This window comes from Chelmon rostratus, chromosome 10 (assembly GCF_017976325.1).
Source record: "Chelmon rostratus isolate fCheRos1 chromosome 10, fCheRos1.pri, whole genome shotgun sequence".
Classification (NCBI taxonomy): domain Eukaryota; kingdom Metazoa; phylum Chordata; class Actinopteri; order Chaetodontiformes; family Chaetodontidae; genus Chelmon; species Chelmon rostratus.
In genome coordinates, this window is record NC_055667.1 from 3,907,725 (window position 1) to 3,934,770 (window position 27,046).

At 43.5% G+C, this 27,046-nt stretch overlaps 1 protein-coding gene across 1 annotated transcript; it reads left to right on the top strand.

Moving 5' to 3' along the window:
• The first annotated feature begins 54 nt into the window (after window positions 1-54).
• On the top strand, window positions 55-26,964 carry arfgef2 (ADP-ribosylation factor guanine nucleotide-exchange factor 2 (brefeldin A-inhibited)). Its single transcript, XM_041945601.1, has 40 exons — window positions 55-109; window positions 207-574; window positions 2,545-2,575; window positions 3,083-3,206; window positions 4,280-4,426; window positions 5,508-5,687; window positions 6,767-7,085; window positions 7,246-7,404; window positions 7,560-7,681; window positions 8,441-8,574; window positions 9,086-9,320; window positions 9,502-9,601; window positions 10,659-10,798; window positions 11,075-11,183; window positions 11,289-11,478; window positions 11,640-11,751; window positions 11,857-12,062; window positions 12,230-12,314; window positions 13,217-13,388; window positions 13,566-13,717; window positions 13,833-13,961; window positions 14,104-14,262; window positions 15,492-15,639; window positions 15,865-15,961; window positions 16,091-16,131; window positions 16,230-16,399; window positions 17,352-17,503; window positions 17,738-17,910; window positions 18,661-18,821; window positions 18,991-19,121; window positions 19,716-19,845; window positions 20,055-20,190; window positions 21,015-21,153; window positions 21,417-21,474; window positions 21,667-21,775; window positions 21,908-22,047; window positions 22,322-22,499; window positions 23,107-23,245; window positions 24,038-24,155; window positions 25,163-26,964. The coding sequence occupies exons 2-40, from the start codon at window positions 400-402 to the stop codon at window positions 25,325-25,327; spliced, it is 5,565 nt and encodes a 1,854-aa protein (XP_041801535.1). The 5' UTR covers window positions 55-109; window positions 207-399; the 3' UTR covers window positions 25,328-26,964.
• The last annotated feature ends 82 nt before the right edge of the window (window positions 26,965-27,046 follow it).

Sequence of the window (27,046 nt, forward strand, 5' to 3'; positions counted from 1 at the left end):
TTTTTTCCTTGGGAGCGCTTCATTTGTGACAGCGGTGAAAACGGCGAACTGTTGCTCAACGCCGGCGCGGTTGAAACGGTCAAGCCTCTTTTATGATATATTTCATCGGGTAAGTTCTAGAATATCGTCCTCAAGCGATGTATGGATTTCTGTTAGATAACTATTTTACTGTTTAACTCCGTGTGGGACGTTACCTACTCCTCAAGGTGCAGTCGTCAAAACCCAGACAGCTGAGCGTGACGTGACGTGTAACCAGCATGGCGGCGCTGAGCTGAGGTAGCAACTCCTCTGGACTGACACCGATAGCCTGGTTTTCGTTAGCTTTCCTTGTCACCTGCTTATCCGCAGGGCCAGGCCGAAGATGTCGGCCTGAGAGAGCAGCGGCAACAAGACCGAGAGATGCAGCAACAACAACACCGGCCACCACAGCAGCAACAGCACTCGCAGTCAAAGGCAGAAAACAGCAAAACGAAGAGCATGTTTCTGTCTAGGGCGCTTGAGAAAATCCTCTCGGATAAGGAGGTGAAGAGGAGCCAGCACAGCCAGCTGCGCAAAGCCTGTCAGGTGGCGCTTGGTAAGTGGGTCTGCTTTGCACACTGGTTTGTCGAGCCCCGTGTTTTAAGTAGTGGCTCACTGAAACATTTCGCTCGTGTATGGCTTACTGTAAAGACAGGGGAGAGCTACCCAGTTAGCTAGCGTTAGCGTTAGCATCTAAATGGCCTTCATCGTCTGATTAGCTGTCCGTTGACGTTTACAGATAGCGTTAGCCAGTGTGTGTGGGCGTCACATTTATGTCTTATTGAAATTCTGCAGTGCTAACACCCTGCCCTCGCAACACCATCATCCCCGTCAGCGTCGGCAGGTAAACAAGCTAATATGTAGCTGTCGTGAGCTAGCTAGCGCTAGGTTAGCTAACTAAACAGACCAATCCCTGTGTTGTACGTAGCACTGTCACTCAGCCAGACAGCCCGGTCCTGCTCTGCACCCAGACACACAGGCTATCTAACTCCAGGATACTCTGACGTCCGTGCTTTTCCATTCAACACAATCACGGATAGTGTTACACACATCAGGCTGCTCACTTAATCGTGGTACCACCGTTTACATTTCGGCTCAAGCTGCCCTGCCCATTTGTGTGCACCCACCCCCCAGTCATACTGTTGTGGTAACTGAAAAAAGGGGCTTTAGAGGCTTGTTCTCTGACATTCTGGCACCAATCACATACAGTAAGTTGTTCTTGGAGGGTGTTTTTTGCTCAGTGCCTCTCTCGGTCTGATTGCGTGTGATTGTGAAATTGTCAAACAAGAAGTTGTGTTTCATTATGAAGGTACAGTTAGGCTGTTGGACCACAGGATTGACTGCAAAGACAGAGAGAAATGTCAGTGAGAGGTGGGCAAACAGGTCGGTGCATTCAAGCTGCATTGTCTGCTCTCTGCTCCTGTCTGCCAGTGACACTCTCTCATTATTCATGATACCAGTCGAAGACAACACTCCCTTTACACTCCTCACACTACTAACATAGGCTATTATGTGTGAATCTCGCTGTCGTACTCACTGTCTGTATGGTGTTTTGGTAACCTTCATGCAAGCACCACAAACACTTCATCCATCCCAGTGCCACAAACTCCTTGTTTCTCCGTTCAGATATCTTAAGTTGTTATGTTGTGGACTGCAGACCTTTCCATCTGTTGCATCCATGATTAATTAGGCGGTCAGTGGAAAGAGAGTGAAGTTGTTAGTGGCTGTTTTTAAGTGAAACACCAGAGCTGAGCCTGGTGACTAAATAAATAAATCTTGAGTATTATTAATACATTTCTGCTGCTCTAGTTTATACACAGTGAAGAAAGAATGACATGTCACACAGTCCTAGCAGTCATTTAAAGTCTATCATCACCGTAGCTGCGATTGTGACATTTCTGGTGAATATTGCACAAGCTAGCTTCCTCTCTGCAGCCCTGTGATATGGAAGGTTTGTGAGAGTACGAGTATTCACAACCACAGTGTGTGTGAATCTCATCGATTTGGTGGGTCACATCTGGCTGAATGCACACCATTACTCACTATGTAGCCGAAGTCGCAAAGCTGGGTTGCTGAGAAGTGTTTGTGTGTGTGTGTGTTTGTGTGTGTGTGTGTTTGTGTGTGTGTGTTTGTGTGTGTGTGGCTTTGGACAGATCAGTATGGGATATAAAAATATGAAGAAAAGGAAATGGAGAGTAACTTGGATAGCAGAGCAGATGGGAATTTTTATGTGGAAGATAAGAAACTAGTTGAAACAAATGGGATTAGCAATAAAACATAGGGGTTGTCTCAGATTAAATCCTGCAGTACAATAGTGTAATAATCAAAAAACACTAAAGCATACTTTGACCAGTAGCGTCACTTCTCTACCAACTGAAATGTAAGGAAACAACCGACACGTCCTACTGCAGATTTTTATGACTGGCTGAGTAACCTCCAGATCGAGAGTCAAAACACACTGCTGTGTGCTGAAAGGTCAGAGTTCAGCCCTCAGTAACATTTAATCTCCTGTGTCTCCCTCCATAGATGAAATCAAGGCAGAGCTTGAGAAACAAAAGTAAGTATTGTTACGCACACACCCGTTCCCCTGAATGAATGAATGAATGAATGCACAGCAGTAGATGTGTGCTTTTTTCCTTTTCTTGTGATGTGAGGCATGAGGCCGAGGTAAAGTTTGGCCTGAAGCGGTCTGCAGTAAACCGACCTGTGATTTGTGACCTGTGTGATTTGCTGCTTTTATAACTCCTTCAAACAGCCTTCAGGTTAAAATATCTGTTGCTCTAGGAAAGCAGTTGTCTTAACGATATGCTATTAAGCTTTCCTATTGTTAAAAGGCAAAGATTAAATACTCTGCAAGATTCTGCTCTATGGAAATATAAATGTACAGTAAAATGTTTCACACTGCACTTTATCTATTCACGTCATCTGCTGGAGTTACCGTGAATGCCAATGGGATTTTGAGTGTTTTCTTTTTTTTTTCGCATGAACCAACATTGTGTTGATAGCAGGCTGCTGCCATTGAGTGTTCTGCAGCTCACACAGCTGTTTGTTGTCCTACCTGCAGGGATGGAACAGTGGTCCCACCCAGAGCCAACTACATCGAGGCTGACAAATATGTGCTGCCTTTTGAGTTGGCCTGCCAGTCAAAGTCCCCCCGGATAGTTAGCACCTCTTTGGACTGTCTGCAGGTTAATATTCACTGACACACACACACACACACACACACACACACACACACACACACACTGGCTTGTGCAGATGATTACATTAAACTCCAAACCTTCTGCTTCCTTCACAGTGCTTTCATTTCCTCACAGCAGTTTTTCTTTTTTTTGCTTGTGATACCCACCTTGCACCACCTGTTCCACTTGTCTGATGTGCATCTAGAACTATGGCTACACATTCTCTATCCTTTAATCTCTTAGAACCTACACTTTTGTGGTCCCATTGGTTATAATCCAATAAGTACATCTAGTGTGCTATTGATGGGAGGAAACCTGAGTCACAGACACCCTTTGTTTATTGTTTTTTTTTTTTTTTTTTTTTTTGTTTTTACATCTGACACACCTGTCAATGGGTTTTATTTCATTTTTGTACTCTTAATTCCCTGAATTTACTTGTATCATGATACAATTTGTAATATTTGAATTGTTTTTTACCCATTATTATTAATGGAGCACTCCATCTGATGATGTCATCCGCATTACTTCAGATCTAGATTGGAGACTACAAATGTTTAGTAGAAAGTCTGTGACAGACTTGGGGCAGGAGTTTGAAACACCTGGGCATTTACAGTGCCAGTTTAACAAAAGATGCTATTGAGCTGCATTATGGGACATGCAGGATCCTGTTTTTCTGGATTTGACCTTTACTTCACACTTAAATTCAGGATATCTCAGACTCTGCACCTTTAAATTTCATTTCTTTTTTAATCTGTCTCTTGTAAGTCCACCAACTCTATAGAAGTGCAATTCTACATTGCTGAAGTGTCCCTTTAAAAATACCCTCAGTTTTGATCAAATCAGCCCAAATAAGACTTGTGGACACACAAAAATGAACCTGAATTTTTGTTACTCACAACTGAGCAAAGCAAACATAGAAGAGCCACTCAAATGAACCCCAAATTAACGCACATAAGCCTCAAAACAAACACTGACTGACACACGTGCAGTGAATTCTGCGCATTACACCCCACAGAGACCCAAAAACTGCTCAGTGAATTGCAAACCGACTCTGCTTCTCCATCCTGTGCATTGTGCAGAAGCTGATCGCGTACGGTCACATCACAGGCAACGCCCCGGACAGCAGAACCCCGGGCAAGAGACTGATCGACCGGCTGGTGGAAACCATCTGCAACTGCTTCCAGGGTCCACAGACCGACGAGGGAGTGCAGCTACAGATCATCAAGGTACACTCAGTGCCTCTCTGTATGTCTGGCAGCCTTCAGATCCTCCAGCTGTCAATGTTGTTTATTTTCTTTCCAATCAGGTCAAACATTGAGGACTGAGAGACTTCAGTTCTTTCAGTCACGGCTCACAGTAGTGGAGAAAATAAGTTTCTGCATGTTGTATCTGTCGACTAAATAAAGTATATCATATAATATTATATGTAAGTAATGTTTTATGTACTGGCTGTCTTTTTCACATTGTCAGCCCCTTAAACCCATCATTTAATATTTGATTCCTATGATCGTACAAACATTTCTAGCTTAAAATAAAAGCACACTTTAAAAAAGGCATCTTTTTTCGCTGTGATTGTGGCCCGGCTCGTCCAAGTAATACATTTCTGGAAGCAGCGTGTTTCTAAAAATAGATTTAAGGGGTTTTAGACTTATGACTGTATTTTATTGCATCATAATGAATCTAAAGGCCAGAAAAGCAGTTGCCAGTATTGTCTTTGGATTTGTGAGAAAGGATCAACTTTCTGCGAGGTTTAGCCATTTAATACATTCTAGTAGTTATGACATTTAATCACATTTCCTGGTCACATGTTTGGCTTGCTAACCTGCCTTGTGTTTGTACAGTAGGTATGATGAACTGCTGCTTACTGACGTCTCCTCTTAGCGTGAAATACATCCTGGTTGTTACAAAGGGCAAAGTCTTTCCTCTTCGAAGGAGCACAGTTTTTTCACTGTTGACAAAAGATTTGTTGACTTAACTGTTTTTGATTGCATTCACCACTGAAGGAGACCTGAATGTCGGAGCAGTCTATTTAGTCTGACTTACACAAACTTGAACACGTAATAAAATGTAAATGAATCAGTCATGTGGACAATTTTGTTTGTTGAAAAGTTGAAACTCTTTGCACAACATCAACAGACAAGTAACAGTTGAGTTCTGCACCAAACGCACCGCAGTGGAGTATCAGAACCAACATTTGTGACTTTATTCTGCCACATGAGTAGGGAAGTCGAATGGTGATTCAGCAGGTGCAGCCACAGCATCTTCAAACAGGATACGCTGTCTGATAACTTCCTTTTCTCTGTCCAGGCCCTGCTGACGACTGTGACCTCCCCACACATAGAGATTCACGAGGGCACGGTGCTCCTCACAGTCAGGACCTGCTACAACATCTACCTGGCCAGTCGTAACCTCATCAACCAGACCACCGCTAAGGCCACGCTCACACAGATGCTCAACGTTATCTTCACACGCATGGAAAACCAGGCTGTGAGTCTAGTTTGGCATTGTCACCACACATTGCTGCGCTGCATTTATCTGTACAGCAAAACATGGGAAATGTGTTGCCTTCTCCTCTGCACTGTTCTTGAATTAAATATAGATAGCCCAAAAGAGATTTCAGTACATTTGAAGTTTTAATCAAAGTAATCAAAAAATAATATTTCTATTGAGCAATAAGATATTCCCTGGCTGCACAGATGTAGCCACATGAAGGCCAAGCTCTGACTATGGTTGTGGATGTTATTGTTCCTGGCTAGCTACTCACATCAGCATGTAACACAGGGACATTTGCCAAGAAACTTTATTCCATAAAGGGCCGTGTGGCTGCAGATTTTTGTTCCAACCAGTCAAGAGGTCTCCTAATTATCAGCTGAAGACTGAGATCAGCTGATTAAACGAGTCCAGCCTGGTGTGCCTCTCCTTGGTTGGAATGAAAACCTGCAGCCACACGGCCCTTTATGGAATAGTCTGGACACGCCTGCTCTACACACTTAACCACGTCAGTTCACTGCACCTGCACAACCCCTGCATGTAGTTAGTGTTACATCCATTAAAACTTGTCTCAGTCATAGCAACAACCATGGCCATGATCACAGCAGCAGCAGTGCCCATGTAGCTGTGATCACCAGACCTGATCACAGCAACATTCACAGCCTGTCCAAGTCACAGTCAGTCACAATAATTAGCTGATGTTAATTAACCAAAAACTCTTACCTGAAACGTGCCAACTGTTATGAATCCAACAGATTTTGTTTCAGTGCCCGATCAGCATCCAACCATTCAGCCATTATCAGGCACATACACTCTGCTGTGGTCACAGCCAGCAGCTGTGGCTGCAGTCAGAGCTCAGCCCTGCTGAGAGTTTGGTGATTCAGTCAAGTTTGAAATGAACTATTGTGGAATCACAGTTGTATCATTGTTTTTTTTTTTGTTATGAATCAAAGTCATAATTTAGGATATGAATAATCCGTGTGATGAACATACAGATTATTCTATTATATTTTATTTTCCCTTGTATGAAACAATTGCTACACATGACTTCTCTACTCCTTCTGCTGCCTTCACAGGCTCTGGAGGCTCAGGAGCTGGAGAAGGACCGGCTGCGTCTACCCCAGCAGAACCCGTCCCCAGTCCCAGGTAACCGGAGGTCCGGCTCCCCTCGGTCTGACCGGACACCTACTCCAGAGCCCCAGAGCTCCCCGTCTCCAGCAGCCAGTTCTCCAGATCTCACTGCAACCAACACCAACAGCTCCGTGCAGCCACCGCCAGCCGCAGACCAGGACCAGGACCAGGACCAAGCAGCAAACACACCATCAATCAATGGAGAACCTGAAGGTGGCAATGCTCCGATGAATGGAGGAGCAGAACCGGTCACACCATCAAGAGGCATGTGTCAACCTGAGGCTCCAGCTCTGTTTAAATATTAATTTCCAGCTCAGTCGAAGCTTGAAAATCCTCCTGTGGATTGTGCAGCTTTTATATAATAGCGTGTTTAATCCTCACAAGTCTGTCTTGACTCTTTGTACTGTTTATTTGTTTCCATCAGATTCAGTTTTTGAAGATGAAGGTGCTGAGACACCTCCTACAGCTGCTCAGTCAGCTGAGGAAGGGGACAAACCAAAGAGCAGTCCAAATCCGGCGGAGTCCGATGCAACAGAAGGAGAGGAGGGAGAGACTCAGTCAGCACAGATGCACGGCGGGACAGGTCGGATGTGCCTGTCTAGTCTTTGTTTTATGTTATCTTCACTTTTTTGTTTTCTGTCTCTTCTTGTTCTGATTAATGTCAGTACACTTGTCTGCAACCATGTTTTTCCTCTCTGGATCCTGACCTGAAAATGTCCATTCTGGCCCGTCTTCCAGGAGGTCAGCACCCAGCCCACCCTATCACTGAGCAGACAGAGCCCCCCAGAGCCAGAGCAGAGACCCAGCAGATGAACGGCATCATCGAGGACCGCTCGTCTGTTTCCTCCACAGATATGCTGGTGAGCAGAGTCAATAACAATATTATTCCTGTTAATCAGTAGTGTGATGAGGGACTGCTGAATGAAACAGGGTGGAGGTAACATTTAAATGCTTAAAAATAGATAAAGTAAGTAAGTGCTTGTGAATGTGTGAAATAATATCTGTGTGACATTTCTTACCTCAGTGCGCTGATGTGACTGTATCATGCAAAAATACAAGGCCACAGCAAAGTGACCCTGAATTGACAACATTACTTATCCTCAGCTTGTGTTACAGATTTAAGTTTAGGGAATTTGATTGATTTAGGAGGGTTTTTTTCTTGTATGTGGATAGAATAGCAGCAACTACTAAAAACATGTTATATGGGGCATGGCCAGAAAGCTTACTTCCTTTGCATAGAAATATTCGACTTAGTTCCTCTCAGTCAGTTCCTATTATTGCCAGGCATGCTGAAGATTTGTAATGCTTAGAGAGAATGCCAACTCTAGTTTGTTTGATGTGATGGCAAAGTAGTTAAATGAATCACTGCTACCAGAATGTGATGAGTACAATGGTTTTAATGTAAAATGAGAAGCTTTTTAAAGGGAGCACGTTTACCCTGTTGGTGAAATCCTCAACTCCAGCCTCAGGACACATCTGGAGCTCTGCCACAAACCTCAATCAATATGGAAGTGTCCCAGCATGGAAATGGCTTTGGGCCGGAACAATCAGAGCTGTTGCTTTTCTTCTTTTAAGTTGTTTGCATTGAAAGTAAGCCTGGCTTTCTTCAACTGTCTCAGGATGCTGAGGCCCTGCAGGGACCCCACAGTGCCGCCCGTTTCTCTCACATCCTGCAGAAAGATGCCTTTCTGGTGTTCCGCTCTCTGTGCAAGCTCTCCATGAAGCCCCTAGCTGATGGACCCCCAGACCCAAAGTGAGTGTTTTTTCATATGACAGTCTCTACCTTTAATGCTTAGTAACTTGCAAAACCGGTCCTTTTCAGTCTGACCTTGTCTCAGTTGGCCATATTAGTTTTAACATCACACAGTGAAGATATTTATTTTTGTCATGCTACAGTTTTCCAAAGTAAATGTACATGCCTTGTCCGTGCACAGTGCTTCATCTCCGCAGGTTAACTTGTCCTTTTCCATCCTGGTGTGCCTCTGTCATCTCTAGTTACTGTAATGTTAGACTATGAGCCGGTCAGTGTGAATAGGGCAGAGTAAACTGAGCCCAGAACAAGCTCACAAAGAAGTCAGTCTGGCCTACATTACATAAATACCATGATGAAACACCATTATACCAAAGTACCTTCTTTGTATCTTTATTGATTTACCAATTTCTACTGAACTTGTTCCAGAAATACCTCTTGAAATATCAGTTTCCTTTATACTTACACTTAAGGCATACGGTTTACATGGTGCTTATTCAATTCCTCTCTGCAGGTCCCATGAGTTGCGGTCCAAGATTGTGTCCCTGCAGCTGCTGCTCTCTGTGCTGCAGGGCGCGGGACCGGTGTTTCGCACTCATGAGATGTTTGTCAACGCCATTAAACAGTATCTGTGCGTGGCGCTGTCTAAAAATGGCGTCTCCTCTGTGCCTGAGGTCTTTGAGCTCTCACTGGCCATCTTCCTCACCTTGCTGTCCCACTTCAAGGTCCACCTGAAGATGCAGATTGAGGTACGGAGTGCAGAGTAACAGGCTGTGTCACCTGTGCTGGGTTAGTTTGTCTGGCTCTGAAGAGGGAAAGTGACCTGTTATGTTTTTAAAGCTTTTATTTTAGCATTTCTGTCAGTGCAGCTTGTTTGATTAAAGAGCCACACTGACTGACTGTTATCCCGTCTCCTCCACCGTGCCTCAGGTATTTTTCCGGGAGATTTTTCTGACCATCCTGGAGACATCGACCAGCTCCTTTGAGCACAAGTGGATGGTTATCCAGACACTAACACGCATCTGTGCAGGTAACACTGATACTGTACAAGTTCTTCTCAAACCAGAAGTAAGTGTAACCTAATGAACAACTAAAAGAATTAAACATACACAGTCAAAGTAAAGCCCTTTGCAGATATGGAATACGCCAAGCTTTGTTTAGACATGACAGTCATTTATGGAAAGAATACCAAGATGAACATTTATTCACCCATGCAATTGGCATGGTTCAATAAATTATAAATATGAGGAGGGAGACAGCTGGTCTGAAAATTACTGAGGTTGTATGAGTGTTATTTTTATCCTGTTTTGTCCTGTATGACAAGAGTAAAAATCCTTTCATACACTCCTCTGACATGAGAATAATCTCAAGAACGTGTAATCAGCTCATTCAGAGTGTTTCATACTTAATTAAACTGAGTTTATTTACTTTGAGCAAAGGACGTGATACTTAAATTAGAATTTTATGAAGGTGATATGATGGGACAAGATGTGCATTAAATCGCTCTATGTAATCATGTGCTGCTTTTGCCCTTATTTTACTCTGACAGCATTAGATTCAGACATGTACCATGTTGGAAGTGGTGCAAAAGTGCTGCAGGTCAGAACCAGTCAGGTTTCTGTTGGAACTTAAATGTCACAGTGACTCAGGCGCTTATTCAGACATGAGACCAACATGTAAAATTGCCGTCACATTTCCATTTCAAGGTGCACAACTGAAAGGGGCTTAACTGTCCCAGTTGTAGCTGCGTCTCATGATCATGCTGTAGCTGTCACCATTGCTGGCACTGATCAGAAATGACATGTTCTTGTACGCTAGTAGCATGAGCTACTGCTGACTGCAGAGGGCAGTGACAGTTGGTGGCAGCCCTGCAGTGATTCTGTTGTTATTTCAGTTGGCAGTGATGCATTGAACAGCATGGTCAGGTTTTGGTGAAGATGCTAAAGATTTGAGGAGTCACCTTTAAATTCTCCATGCAGGAAAACTCAAAGCAGGGACTTGAGAAGTGCTACAAATCCAGTCATTGTATTAAATGATCTCTATAGACAACAGTATATTATCACCAATCACGTGTCTTTCCCTGCCAGATGCCCAGTGCGTGGTTGATATCTACGTAAATTACGACTGTGACTTGAATGCAGCCAACATCTTTGAGCGCCTTGTCAACGACCTGTCGAAGATCGCTCAGGGCAGGAGTGGTCAGGAGCTCGGGATGACTCCTCTGCAGGTACACATACATTCAAGGATTCAGAGTCACTGCGTTGCACATTGTAGGCTCTGCACCAAAGGAGCACAAGTTTTCATTAAATAGGTGATCTTTAATGACACAGTAACTTCTCAATGTTTCATATTTGTTTCCTAGTTATTAAGCTGACCAAAATTTAAAAAGCTAGCTGTAATGTGGTCATGGGCGAGGCAGGACCCTTTCGGCCATAGCTTCCTCATCATGTTTAGTGTGTAACATCACTTGCATGTGTGATTGTGTCTTGGATAATTTCCACAGGAGCTGAGCCTTCGTAAAAAGGGGTTGGAGTGTCTGGTGTCCATCCTCAAATGTATGGTGGAGTGGAGCAAAGACATGTACGTCAATCCAAACCTTCAAGCTAACCTGGGTAAGTGTCTTTTGGACAGTAAATATGTGAACAATGCATGGAAGGGGGGGCATCCACACAATTATAATCATTGTGTCTGTGTGTGTGTGTGTGGTTTGTTTGCAGGCCAGGAGCATCCATCTGACAGCGACGGAGGAGAGTTGAAGCTTCCAGACCAGCTGGTGGGACGTCGAGACAGCATCAGCTCGCTGGACTCCACCGTCTCCTCCAGCGTCCCGGTTTCCCAGGCAGACCATCCGGAGCAGTACGAGGTTATCAAACAGCAGAAGGACATAATCGAGCATGGCATCGAACTGTGAGCCCTTTTTCTCAACCTGGTTAGGATTTACATCAGGATTAGTTAGGATCAGCTTTTATCGATGGGACAATCCCCGAGTGTGCTAATGTCTGCTTTGATGCTTTCAATTCTTGTTTAAAGAAGACGAGCACTGACGTTTTCCCCTCATCTCTCCCCAGCTTCAACAAGAAGCCGAAGCGAGGTATCCAGTACCTGCAGGACCAGGGCATGCTGGGTGCCACAGCCGAGGACATCTCCCAGTTCCTACACCAGGAGGACAGACTGGACACTGTGAGGGATTACACAATCTTTAATTATACAACACTGTGTTTTCAAGCAGCAGAAACATATATTCAGGTTAGATCTCCCCCAACCACTTTACCTCTGCACGCACAGACCCAGGTGGGAGAGTTCTTGGGCGAGAACATCAAGTTCAACAAAGAAGTGATGTACTGCTACGTGGACCAGCTGGACTTTTGCGGGCGGGACTTTGTCTCGGCACTCAGAGCGTTCCTCGAAGGCTTCAGGCTGCCTGGTGAGGCCCAGAAGATTGACAGGCTGATGGAGAAGTTCGCTGCTCGATACCTAGAGTGCAACCAGGGGTAAGGCCCATCTTAGATCTGCTATTAAAACATGAGGGCCTGGAGAGATTTATCGCTACTTAAAAGTATTTTTTATTTTTACTCTATACAAGAGTTAACATTTGATTAAAAATGAAACATTAGACCAGCGCAGCTGCTAACTGTTGTCCTGTTATGTCCTCTTACAGACAGACTCTGTTTGCGAGTGCAGACACTGCCTACGTGCTGGCATACTCCATCATTATGCTCACCACAGACCTGCACAGTCCTCAGGTGACAACCGTTTTATGTCCTGTAACTGTCATCACCTTGATCACCATATGTCAGCCATGTATCATCAAGTAGACAACTGTGTCACTTCTTTCCATGTAATGTTTATCAAGCATCTCCAGTCCTTCTTTAGGCACTAAAGGGTCAACTTGCATTTGTCATTATTTACTAAAGGACGGCACCAAAGCCTATAACACTCTGAGACATGATTTTACAACTCGGGAAAATTACTGCGGTAACAGTTGTTTTACTTTTTGGCACACTTATTGCAAGATAAACAGCATTAACACAGCACAAAGGAATCTACTAGTGCTTGCATGACTTAGCTATTCAACAGCAGCGCCTTGCTGGATGATTTTCTGTTGCATTTCGGCAAAAGTCAAATGAGGTTTGACTTTGCTGGACGACCCTGCGTGACTTTTCATAAATCCTCCACATCAGCTGAATTGACCTCTGGGTCATGCAGGAATGAGGGGGCTGCACAGGCCTGTACCTGTCTGAACGCAGTCCTGCTGCCTGTGATTTATCGCTGCTGACACACCGCTGTGACAGAGGAAATTGCATCTGAAATTTAAACTCTGAGAATGGAAGATATGAAATGTGGCATAGAGAGAGAGAGAGACTAATGCCTGGGAGAAAAAATGAGAGAGAGCCACAAAGAGAGGCGATGAGACAATGTCAGACAATGAAAACCCTTAATTGACAGTACATATCCACCTGTGTATGAAGACCAAACCATGATAGAAGCTAACACCTGATAAAACATTGGGTCGCTAATTTTGTGTTCGTTATTTGAAACATATGCAATGCTTGATTAGCTTGATGGGAAATGTTATCCACTGCCAATTTCTTCCTCTTTAATTAATCACACCAAATGCCTCCTTCAACTGTTTTCATTTATGTAGGTGAAGAACAAGATGACGAAGGAGCAGTACATCAAGATGAATCGCGGCATTAACGACAGTAAGGACCTGCCTGAAGAGTATCTATCTTCCATATACGATGAGATTGCAGGCAAGAAGATTGCCATGAAGGAAAGCAAAGAGTTCTCAATCACTCCGAAGTCCACCAAGCAGAGTGAGTGCTTGTCACCTTTCAAACACATCCTGTCAGGATTACTCACTCAAAGAAAATGGTTTTCTCTGAGGTTTGTGTTCAGGTGTCAGGTGTCCTCCGGGCTCTGCACCTGACACTACTCACTGTTTGCTGACAGACACGGAAGCATCAGAAACGCGTATGTCCTCCTCCCTCCAGGTGTAGCCAGTGAGAAGCAGCGTCGTCTGCTCTACAACATGGAGATGGAGCAGATGGCGAAGACCGCTAAAGCTCTAATGGAGGCCGTCAGCCACGCTCAGGCCCCCTTCTTCAGCGCTACACATCTGGAGCACGTCAGGCCCATGTTCAAGGTGTTAATTTGTGTTCTTTTCATTTACTTAACACTCCCAGATAGCTTGAACCAGCGAGGCAAACTCTTACAGCAAGTGAAATATCACAGCTGCCACTAATGTCTGTGTCTTGTAGCTGGCGTGGACCCCCTTGCTGGCAGCATTCAGTGTGGGACTGCAGGACTGTGATGACCCAGAGGTGGCCTCACTGTGTCTGGAGGGCATTCGATGTGCCATCAGGATCGCCTGCATCTTCAGCATGCAGGTCTCCTGATTCATCATCTAATACCTTTTCTCAAGCAGTCACATGATACTGCAGTAAAGTTTTATTTCTAGATTCTCAGCGGTCTTAGTGTTTGAACAGCATGAAACTGTGACTGTGTTGTAACCGGCCTTCCTGTCTGCAGTTGGAGCGAGATGCGTACGTCCAAGCCTTGGCCAGATTCACCCTGCTGACGGCCAGTTCCAGCATCACCGAGATGAAGCAGAAGAACATTGACACCATCAAGACCCTGATCACTGTGGCCCATACTGATGGAAACTACCTGGGCAACTCCTGGCATGAGGTGACTCCCAGAGGAATATTCTCAGAAATAACTTAATCTGTTAATGAGTGAGACAAAATACAGATAACAAGCAACAGTGGCCAGTTTATTAGGGACACCTGGATGAAACGTAGGCAGTCTAATACAACAGTCCTGCACTAAATCCTAACTTTATTAAGATGTTCAATTTTAATTTGATCTGTTTTTTACTGAGGTGTTGAGTCAAGTGTACAGTCATTTTGAAGGCTGCAGTCTGTCGAATTGTGTTAACAAGATATTAGTCACCTCTCAGCATAATACAATACGGTTCAACAGCACCACAACCTGCAGCTCTCAGAACGATCGTACATTTGAATCAACACCTCACCAAACAGATTCAACTAAAACTGAGCATCACAGCCTTCATGAAGGCAGGGCTGTTGTGCTGGATTAAGAGAAGCACACATGTTCTCTCTGCAAAAACTAAGGTCCTCGCAACTTCACAGTGACAGCTTTGCAACAGTCATGATTTGAGTCTGTCACAGCCAACAACATCGATCGCTGTTACAGCTCCTCACATTCATTCGTGTCCACACCACTCGGTATGAAGCTCTGGAAAACAAGCTGCACGCATGCAAATTGTGTTTTTATTTATTCAATCATTCATTGTATATTTAAACTTTCACGTGGCAGTCTATACTTACTAAGGGCTATGCTCATAATGTTGCAATAAATGATCTCTGTAGGGGCACACAAGATGACAGGTGTATGACAGTGGATGAGAAGATTCGTTTTATTGCTGCAATGTGCAGTACATGTAAGATGAAGCACTATTATAGCAGTTAAAAGCAATGTATTTGGATAGGGCTGACCAGGATAAATCACACATTGGGAAAATAATCAATTTCAATTCTATATACGTATATTTATTGTTTTAAGCCTCAGAGGTGTTACTTGCATCTTATTGTGAATGGATTATTGGTAAATATGATTTATTTTTCAGTTAAATATTTGCATATTGTATAACCAAGATAGCTTAGTCACAAAAACATGACAAATGTTGCTACTTTTTGCATTCTTAATCCTAACGACTTAATATTTCACATCGCAAGTGTTGCAGAACTACATCACCATAATTTAAACTTGAGTCCCATTTTGAAGGAGCTGCTTTCAATCTGTGGTCAACTTTTAGCACAATTAAAATAGTAAAATATATTCTCGCCAACATGCAAGCCCTGAAGTTATTTGTGGTTTTTGTGTTTGTGTTGTAGATCTTGAGGTGTATCAGTCAGCTGGAGCTCGCCCAGTTGATTGGCACAGGGGTAAAGACGCGCTATATCTCTGGGGTGGTTCGGGACAATCAGGCTGGCATCAAGGGCTTACCCTCTGGCACAGAGGAGTTCATGCCCCTGGGGCTGGGTAAGATACACCCACACACACAACATAACTGAGATTCACTATTTAACCCCTATCTTGTGTCTATCTTGAGACTTCCCATAAAAAAAAAAACAAGTTACTGCTGTTCTTCTACTGTCCATGTTAATACCTTTTTCACTGTGCTTCTAAAGATCACATACATCTGTTGTATGTGTCTGATGAATGGCTGTATACATTAGCTTGTGCTAAATGTGCTTGTTGTTGTAGGAAACCTGGTGGGAAGTCAGGACAAGAGACAAATGGCTCACATCCAGGAGTCAGTAGGAGAGACCAGCTCTCAGAGTGTGGTGGTAGCTGTGGACAGGTGAGAAAAAAGACTCTGTGCTCAGATACAGGACATTAATAACACACTGAATACAGCATCTGTATCTGTTCTTTGTGATGAATGAAGGTTTCTATTCCCTGCAAATAATAAATCTGCTCATATTTGCAGGATCTTCACTGGCTCCACCAGACTAGATGGGAATGCAATTGGTGAGTGTGTCTTCGACCTTATGCACAGCATCTCTGTTTGTGTATGTTAAAAAGAAATGGACATTATTCATTGCGTGTCACTGTTTCATCGTCTCCAGTGGACTTCGTGCGGTGGCTGTGTGCTGTGTCCATGGATGAGCTGGCCTCGACACACCAGCCGCGGATGTTCAGTTTACAAAAGATCGTGGAAATCTCCTACTACAACATGAACCGCATCAGGCTGCAGTGGTCTCGAATTTGGCAGGTCATCGGAGACCACTTCAATAAGGTCTGTGGAGCAGAGGCTCTGCAAAGTTTGAGTTTTTATAATGTGTCACCTGAAGCTTCTTAAGTAGGCAGAAGTGTGAGCCATGATCTCATGTGTTTTAATGAGGGGTGTGTGTGGGAGGCAGCAGTGGGATGACACAGTGTTACTTATGTCTACACAGGCTGTGTGTTTGCTATTGCGGCTATTGCCAGACATTGTTATTTAGTTTTGTGTACTTAGGTGGAGCATGTTTTTTTTGTTGTTAATTTACAAAAAACAGTGGATCACTGTGTAATTATTTCTGACACTGAGATACTGAAATTAACTAGAATCTCTTATATCAGACGTAAAGCTACTCTAATTATTATTCATGTTATTTTTATATGTTAAAAATGACTGTGTAATGTGAAAGAGGTCACTTGTATTGACAAACCCCAGAGAATTATCACCAGACTCTGCAGTTTTTCTCAGCTCTGTGTAGCCTTTTAGCATCTTTCAGCTCTTAACTGTTGCTTTTATCAATCACAACTTTCCTGTTTTTGTTTCAGTCTCACAGCTCTCATCAGATTCTTTTTTTTTGAGCTAAAAAGTTCATATAAAACCACTGTACCACCTGCTCAGCATCAGACAGTAAGCTAGCAAGCAAAGTTGGCTATTAGCATGTCAATATAGTTCATCATTCAGCTGCTAAAGAAGCCAAAGAGTTCTCTCAGGAGTTGGTGGGGACCAAGAACAGAGCCAAAGGGTTGGAAAGGTGTCCAGAAACGCGACCCCAAATTAATGCTAATGTAGCTCCTTATCCGCTTAATGTGGAAATAAGCACCTGTTTGCTAACATGTTGGACATATCGACTATATAAGGTGATAATACGTCAGTGTTGTGTTTACAGCTTGTGACACTTAGAGTGATTAGACGGTACACGTACTGCCAAACGATGCATTGCTGAGCTCGTCTGATGACGGTCTTCCTCTAGGTGGGCTGTAACCCTAATGAGGATGTAGCCATCTTTGCTGTGGACTCGCTGAGGCAGCTCTCCATGAAGTTCTTGGAGAAAGGAGAGCTGGCCAACTTCCGCTTCCAGAAGGACTTCCTCAGGCCTTTTGAGCACATCATGAAGAAGAACAGGTAAAGAATATTGTAAGATGAGTGGAAGGGAGGAGGGACTGTCCCTTCTCACTACATTCGTGGTCTATAGATATGTGTGGTAAAAAGCTACAGGATCATAGGACTAACAGTGGTTGGGCACAAATGAGTTATAGCTAGTAAATACATAGAGAAACATGTTGTTTTTCAGTAAAATATTAGATGCAGTATGCATTGAAGTGAGTGTTTAATAACCTCCCCCTCCCCCCACCACAGGTCCCCCACTATTAGAGACATGGTGATCAGGTGTGTGGCTCAGATGGTAAACTCACAGGCTGCCAACATCCGTTCAGGTTGGAAAAACATCTTCTCAGTGTTTCACCAGGCAGCCTCCGACCACGATGAGACTATAGTGGAGCTGGCCTTCCAGACCACTGGGCACATTGTCAGTGAGTATGACTCTCTCCTCAGGTGATACAAAACAAGTGACAGAGGCTGGATCCTCGGACCTATCTCAGCTGTTATGAGAGTGTGAGAATTAAGATTTCCTACTGTTAAGATGCTCCCACATTAGAGGATAATAGGGCAGATTTTGGATCAGATTCACCTGGCTGGCTGTGTTCTCTATTTGAGGCTAGTCTGAACAGATCCTCTGCTCAAATGATCCTGTAGTGTGAGGGCTGTACAGGCGTGATCTTAATCTCCCCCATTTCTTTATCAGTTTAAAATCCTGTAGTGTGAAATGAACAGTGACGAAATGTTGAGCAGAAACCTGCGATAGCCAATGAGAGTGAGCTGACCTAACCATAACTGTCGGTTGAAAACATAACACCCACCAGTGCAACAGGCTGATGAGGACAGTTCCTCCATGTTTGTTTCTTTCTGAGGTCGCGTTTGATCACGCACGTTTCTGCAAGATCTCAACTCCCTGGAATCACCACTCTGAAATGGTTTAGTATAAACACCAAGTGTGTGCTCCTGCGTCCTGAATTGTCTGGTGTGTGTGTTCTTACGATTAGAATATTAAAAATGACTTAAATCTGACGTTCTGACTGTGGTCGCCCACGTTTTTAAAATGAGTTAAGATCTGAAAATCCTCTAGCGTGCACCATGCGTCAACCAACCAAGCAAATCAAATCAGCGACTGGCCGATTCTTGTTTTCTTACTTCTTTCCTTCTCTTCATCGCTCTTCCCTTAGTGAACACCTTCCAGGAGCACTTTGCAGCTGCTATTGATTCGTTCCAGGATGCAGTGAAGTGCCTGTCAGAGTTTGTGTGCAACGCAGCTTTTCCTGACACCAGCATGGAGGCCATCCGACTCATACGGCACTGCGCTAAATACGTCTCAGAGAGGCCACAGGTGGGAGCAACTCAGCTCAGACTAGAGTGGTTCAATAAGAAGGCAATTGCATGACACAATAATGGCACCTGTCAGTCTTTGAAAAGTGTGTTCTTCTGTCGTTTTCTTCAAAAAATAATTATGTAATATCACACTTTCTGAATTCGTGTCCTGCTGCGTCCCTGTCCAGACCCTGAGGGAATACACCAGTGATGATATGAATGTTGCCCCTGGTGACCGGGTGTGGGTTCGCGGCTGGTTTCCCATTCTGTTTGAGCTCTCTTGTATCATCAACCGCTGCAAGTTGGATGTCCGGACCAGGTAGAGAAACAGCTTGCAGCAGATGACATATTTAATTCATCAATTAGAACGACAATAATCTGCTACAATTTTGATAAATTTGAGAATTTGTTTTTTTTCCATTTAATCAGGAAAAACTACCAATTATTTACTGGGTCCAGCTGGTCCTTTAATATAATTTAATTTTTTTTATAATATTATAAATTGAATATGTTTGACAAAATAAGACATTTGAAGGTATCACTTTAGGTCCTGAGGAGCACGTCTGGCAATTGTTCACTATTTTGCGGACTTGTTATTGATTAAATGTTTAATGAAAAAACAAATGACACGTTATTCAGTAATGAAAATAATCATTAGTTGCATCACATTTTCACTGACTTATGAAGTCCATTCATCCACCTCTATATCCTCTAATAAATAGTATTACAGACTCATGAATAAAGACTAAAATGTATGTATGAGTTAAAAAGCCGACAGGGGAAAGAAGCAGGATGGAAGCCTCTCGTACTGTTTCGTTAGCGAGCCCACATTGTTTCCTCGTTGTTCTCGCTGCTTGCAGAGGCGTGAAGCTTCCAGACTGATGTGTGAACTGTTTGTCTTTGCTTCTGCCAGAGGTCTCACAGTCATGTTTGAGATCATGAAGAGTTACGGTCACACTTTCGAGAAGCACTGGTGGCACGACCTCTTCAGAATCGTCTTCCGCATCTTTGACAACATGAAGCTCCCCGAGCAGCAGACAGAGGTCAGAGGTCACTGGAGGCAGGCCGTCAGGGCCCATGGTTGTTTATGTTTTGGCGAGCCACTTAAACATTTGAAGGATATCCTCTTTTGGGATTTGGAGAGAGGCAGAAGACCTTAAAAACTGTCAACAATTGATGTACACATAAAGAATAAAAAACGGTCTCTTTTCTTAGATCTTACATTCTGGCTTTGTTTTTTGTTTGCCTCCAGAAAACCGAGTGGATGACGACAACATGTAACCACGCACTGTATGCCATCTGTGACGTGTTCACCCAGTTTTATGAGCCTCTCAGTGAAATCCTGCTGGCTGACATTTTCACACAGCTGCAGTGGTGTGTGAGGCAAGGTGGGTGTTCAAACTGTAGGACATCCGTAAGCAACCGTACAAAAAATATGCTCTGACGTTACATTTTCTTTGGACCCTCTCCTTGATGTAGAAAGAAATTCCAATATCTCAAAACATGTAACATTATTGAAGTGCTGCAAATTGTTTTGCTATTCGTAACTCAAAGTGCAGAAATACTTTAGGATGGTTCACTCTTATTTGAACCTCAACACATCAATGGAACAGTAGCTTTCATGTAGCCACCAAATGGCAGAGTGGAATTAGCCATTAGCTAACATAATAACATGGTTCATCCTGTTGACTGAACATTGCAGCTTCTCTGCCTTTCAAACAGCTGCTAACTGTTCTATCTATATGCTACATCACTGCTATTGAAGCTCCACCTCTTTTTTGCTTACTTTTTTGAAAAGATAATGTTGTAGCCTGATATGTATGACAATAAATGAAGTAACACATTTTGCATAAAGAAAAAAATGTAAAGACCCTCCCAAAAAAGCCAAGATGGCCTTCACCTCAGTAAAGAGGAAAAAATACATAATGTAAGTCCTCCTTTTTTTGGTATTTGGGTGAATACAGTAGACAGTTAAAATCTGACAAACAAACCACAGATGCCTCAGCAATACCTTCATAAAACCTTCAGCAGAATTGTCTCCTCCAGTGCACGTAAAGATGTGCACTGAAATATGAATGATGAAGCAGTGAAACACGACCTCCATCACAGTCCAAACATTCAGCTGCTGTAACAGGATTCTTTCAGTTTCTGACAAGTTCACAGCATTCGTCTGTGGCGGACGTGCTTTCAAGCTCTCACCTTTCGTCCGCAGACAACGAGCAGCTGGCTCGGTCGGGGACAAACTGCCTGGAGAACCTGGTGATTCTGAACGGGGAAAAGTTCAGCCCCGAGGTCTGGAACATCACCTGCTCCTGTATGCTGGAGATCTTCCAGAACACCAGCCCTCACGCGTAAGTCCTGAACCACTCAACTTTCAAGCAGATTTAGTTTCAGTTCATTCAACTCAAACGTGTTAGTGAAATGTCAACATCTCATTCAGTCTGTTATTTAATCAATCCTAACTGTTTTGAGAACAGTATTCTCAGCGGAACGTTAATGGGAATTATAGGGATTAAGGCTAATGTAACTCAAAGTGCTTTAGTGCTGCAGCTACAGGATGGACGTTATCACAACACGATTGTCATGATTGCATCCTCTTTGCTTTTCACATCAGTTTGTTGACTTGGCGACCAGCTGGACAGGAAGAGGAAACTGCAGATGGCAAACATTTTGTAAGAAAATAAACAAATACACTCATTAAGTTAACAATCATTACAGTACGTACAACAGCAGCTCAGCAGATGCTTCATACTCTGACTTAATCTTAGCAAATGAAAGTACTGCTCTATTTAACCTTTTCACCACATCAGAAGAATGACACTAACCTGTGATCGTCCACGATGTTTGTTGGTGAACGTCTCCAGGATGCTGATTTTGACAGCCAGTCCCAGAGCAGCTACGACAGAGCTCTGTCTGAGAGAGGACACAGCCAGATGTCCAGCGACGACACCTGGAAGGGCAAGTCCAATGCTAGTGAGTACAACCGTTTAAGAGATTAAAAAAAAAAAAAGTCGATATTTACTGACTGTGGCTGTAAAGCTGGGCTTCTTCAAAGTCAGTTTTACCCTTACACTTGCTCATATCTCGGGTTTTTCTATTCTTTAGGAGTTTCAGACCAGAAGCTGTTTGCAGGGCTGCTGATTAAATGCGTGGTACAGCTTGAACTAATCCAGACCATAGACAACATTGTCTTCTACCCAGCAACCAGCAAGAAGGAGGATGCTGAGAACATGGCTGCTGCACAGGTCGGTTCCAGCAGCTACTAAATGGACTGATTTTAGCTTTGCCTTGAACTTACAGGACTTTGTGATTACCTTTTTAGGAAGGATGTGTCACAGATGGAAAGACACATTTCAGCTCTTGACCTTGTCTGAATGCTGCTCTCTAATCTGAACTGTGTGGAACTGGTCATATGTCAGATCAGGCCCTGACACAGAAAATCTTAAAAAGAAAGCTTTGTGTAATCTTAACTAATCAGATATATTTGGCTAAAGTTGTCTAAAAATGTCCTCCTGTCAGCGAGATGCTCTGGAAGAGTCGGAGGCTGAGGGAGGAGAGCTGGGTCCAGATCAGGGTATGTACAGACACATGACTTCTGCACACCTCTTCAAGCTGCTCGACTGTCTGCTGGAGTCGCACACCTTCGCCAAGGACTTCAACTCCAACAACGAACAGAGGACAGCGCTCTGGAGGGCAGGTAGCTGCAAAGATATTCCACTGCACTTATTCTGTAAATATGTCACTTTCTGTCAAATGTTTTCAGAAGTTACAAGACCATGTTTTGCTAAAACGAGGTCCTGAAACCTCAGAATGTTTTAGAATACACTGTCTAACCTCACCGTCTTAAGTCCTAAAAGGATTACTGTTTACAAGGTCATCTAAAATAGTTCATTGAAGTGTAGGGAACAGAAATGTTTAGCAGGATGTTGTGTTCGTACCTGGACTGAACCTGAACCCTTCATAAGTTACATCTGCTTTTGCACATTAGGCCCCTCCTCTGTCAGTGTTCAGTGTTGGGGGGCATTTTCAGCCTTGATCATAGAGTTGATGGTGGAGAGATGACAGGAAATAAGGAGAGAGACACAGAAAGACATGCAACAAAGGTCCCTGGCCAGACTTGGACCAGGGACATTGTGGCATTTTTGCCTTTGCATTTGATAGAGACTGTAGAGATACAGAAAGGAAATGAGAGACGAGAGAGAGGAGCATGACAGGCAACAAAGGCCAGAATCACACCGGGGGACGATCTTAACTTTCTGTTTTTTTTTTGTTTTTTTTTAAACTGGGGACTCTTTTGCCCGCAGGCTTTAAAGGGAAATCCAAGCCCAACTTATTGAAGCAGGAGACCAGCAGTCTCGCCTGCAGCCTGAGGATTTTGTTCAGGATGTATTCTGACCCCCAGCTGCAGGACTCCTGGCCTGACATCCAGACCCGCCTGCTGCTGTGAGTACAACATACGGCTTGACCACCAAGTGTTTGACACAGCAACAGTAAGACGATATCATTAGATGATGCTGGTTACTCAAACAAGACCAGAAAGTGTATTTGTTTCACAGGTGTGATGCATTTTGTGAGTTTTTCCAGCAGCGGGGTGGTGCATTTGGGATTGACTCAGAATAAACTCCAGTGTGTGTGTTCACTGGAAGGAACATGTCACTCAGGGCAACATGTGGCTGTTTTTTAATGGTTGTTGGTGTTGATGTTCAGTAAGAACAACATAGAGCATCGACAGACTGCCTTTGAAAATGGAAAATGCCTCGTAAAACACATAGTTTACGCAGGTGTTACTGCAATTACTCATGTCCACTACCTCAGAATATTGCCTATAGTGCGACCGCCTGGTTAAACGTTGAACCTTAGATAAATAAGCACCAACTGTGTCACTTGCAGAAAGTGCAGCAGTGGTGTTTGTTCCGTGTTTGGTGAGCTGTTTTGACACATGGCTCGTATGTCATTATATATTTATGACGTGTACAGCGTGCGTGTATTTTGTAGAATATATTGGCATGCTAGAGCCTGGTACAAATCACCATGTCGAGAGTGTCACTGAACAGCTGCGCTGGAGCAAATGACTCATGTATTACATCAACAATGCGTATGTGTGGTGTTAATCATTAATTGAATGGTGTCGGTGGCTTAATTCCGGATGTGTAGCAGTGGCGTGCTCGTCTATACAGACCGACAATTTCTGCCTGGTCATAATCCCGTGTGTGTGTATTTGGTCGTCTCTCTCAGGGTGTGCAGTGAAGCTCTGGCCTACTTCATCAGTCTGACCTCAGAGAGCCACAGAGAGGCTTGGAACAGCCTGCTGATGCTGCTGCTCACCAGGACGCTACGGCTGCCCGATGACAAGGCAGGAACAAACACACACACACACACACACACACACACACACACACACACACACACACACACACACACAGTATTTACTGCATGGAAAGGATAAGCTTCATCGAGCAGGACCCAAACCTATATTCATCATGGAGGTCTGGCACATAACTGTGTCCAACTGTGATTAAATCTGAACCAGGATCAGAAATTCAAGAGTGGCCTGGGCTAAAAAATACCATGGAGAGTTGCAAAAAATGTACATTTGTTAAAAATGACTGGGTCAAATATGTATGTTACTCTTTTACATTTCCTGTTTTATTCATTTCATATTGTTGTGATTATAAACATTTTTGTAAGCTTGTCACCTATGAATCATGCACTCTGTGTGAGCGCATGATTCACTGATGATTCATAGCAGCAAATGACTCAGGTTTTCTTTCCAAGGCATTTTAGACCAAAGCCGTAGCAGTTTTTTTGCTAGAAAACAACCCAGCATGCATCTCGAAGCAGCAGGAAATGTTGGCGCCATGCAGCCAGCTTTAGAAGAAAATGCCAATACCACACAAACCACTGCATCAACAAAAATTAGAATAGTATTGTTGAAGTGGACTGGCCGGCACCATTATCTTGTGCAATGCCTGCTCTGAATTTTGGGTTGTTGTTAAAGTTGTTAAAACAAATCTTTCTGCTACAAATCGTGTTTATTTGCCTGAGTGCAATTTCGTAACTCAATGAAATTGCCCTTAAAAGCAGCAAAATACAGCAAAAACACATCAGTGAAGACAAAAATGGCCTCTCAAGGCATTAATTTAACGCCCGCTGTGAACTCTGCGCCCTCCCAGCAGCGCCCACACATCCCAGAGCAGCCGCCCGTCTTTTCTCTGTCATGCATTTTCTTAATATTTCCAGATATACTGCTTCCACCTTTGGCAAACACTCCGGTTAGCGGGGGTTAAAGCACATGCAGTGTGTTTCTTGGTTGAACTGTGATGCTCATTTACATTTTTCCATCTTCTCCTTCTTTTCCAGTTCAAGCCCCATTCTTCCTGCTACTACCCCCAGCTGTGTGAAATGATGCAGTTTGACCTGATCCCCGAGCTGCGGGCCGTTCTCAGGCGCTTCTTCCTGCGCATCGGCTCTGTCTTCCACATCGCTGCTCCCGAGGCGGCACCTGCCCGGACTCCCGCATCCTAGAATGGGTGGGGTGCAAGGCCAGGTGGAGGGACCGATGGAGAAATTGACATAACAGGGGACATTGACGAGTAGGTCGCAAGTGGACACGTAAGACACTTACCCCTCTTTTGGACTGGAACAGATAACAGAGGGTCTGCAATGTGAGGAGGATGACGACGAAGACTGTGGCTTTTCTGTCTTGGTTCAGGACTCTGCATTAAAGTGTTCAGCTTTTCTACTGCACTCAGTTTGTGGGAAAGTCTTTAGCCGGTCCTTCCTCCCTCCCTCCTTTCTCTCGGGGATGAACAGCACTGTGACCAGCCATCTCTGCTGACTGTAGTCATTCATCGTCCCCCGACTCTCATCTCAAACTGTAATGACTAGAAAGGAACTATAAACAAATAATTTATTGATACTGTTGCAAACCCTGTACTGGATTTTGATTTTTGCTTTTCTGTTTGTTTCGTTTTTTAATACTTAACTGAAAAAAAGTATATCTACATGCTGAAAGCAAACGTACGATACCACTGAATTTGATTAACCTTATGTTTCTTTTGGAAAATCTCCTTTGGCCACCTGTGCCTGTTGGAAATGTCGACACCGTCAGTGTCACCCTTATCGTGAGTTTGGTGATCTAATCAAAGTGTGTTGTAATATCTGAACCCTCATGTATCTGTGCCCATCCCAAAGCGTTGTTTGTCACTTTAATGTTTATGTTCCCTCTTCTGTCTCTGTATTTGGTTGTGGGCGGTTGCCATTGTTAAAGAGACTGAATCTCTCAGCTGCAGGTAAAAACAATCTGCAACTCTTACAACACTATCAAAGATCAATGCAGCTGTGTTTGTGAAGTCTCTGCTCTCTGTGACACAACCGTCCTGTCTCTTGATCATTTCTTGCCTGTCAGTGAGATTTTACTTATTTATTTTGCTCACATGCTTTAATTTCTTTTATGATTCTTTTTTTCAGGTTAATTGCAGGTTTACAATGAAAGGTTGGTTGAAAGACTGATTACTTCCGTCATGCATTCCTTTGTGTTGACCCAGTAAGCCTTGCACTGAAGGACTTAACATGGAGTCAACTCCTCCTGGCTTTAGAATTACAGGCTCATAAAACCCTCCACTAATCCATCAATTGGCCCTCTAAAGTGACACAGTGGTTGTCTATTTCCCACACTCTTTTGCACACCTGTTGCCGACAATTTGCTTGTGTATTAACACCACCCAGTGTGCCAGCCTGCTCTGTATGGTTGGAATGCCCATCAGTGTTGTGTCACATTCAACAGTAGAGTTCAACCGTACAAAGGTTCAGGAATGGAGCAAATCCAAAACTCGTATCCACAGAGAAACTGGAATCGCTCTATCCTGGATCTTTCGTAGTGTATTCCATGCCTTTTTTTAAAGAAGGATGTATGTAATTATTTAAAGTGCATTTAAATATTTTTTGAGAAGCATTCCTTCCCTCGCAACTATGGATGTCTACTTTTCTTCCCTAAAGCTAGGGAATATATAAATATATATATACAGTAAATGAAAAAATGCAGACTGTAAAGTTTTCAATGTAAGATACATAGAAATGAAAGTGCTATACGGTTCTATACATAATATTGTGATGTAATCTTCCAAGCATTTGGTGAAGTATCAATAAACCTGAATTCTAATCCATTCCTGTGACTATGGGTTCAGTTTTAAGTGGTTTAGAGCTGTCTCATACTGACTATTTTGACTTTGCAAACACAGGTGG

Excerpts from the sequence above, each read along its gene's own strand:
- arfgef2 (XM_041945601.1), top strand. The coding sequence starts at position 400 with ATGCAGCAACAACAACACCGGCCACCACAGCAGCAACAGCACTCGCAG. Across the intron at positions 7,405-7,559 it reads ACAGATGCACGGCGGGACAG|GAGGTCAGCACCCAGCCCAC; the intron begins GTCGGATGTGCC and ends CCCGTCTTCCAG. Across the intron at positions 21,475-21,666 it reads CTGCAGATGGCAAACATTTT|GATGCTGATTTTGACAGCCA; the intron begins GTAAGAAAATAA and ends GAACGTCTCCAG.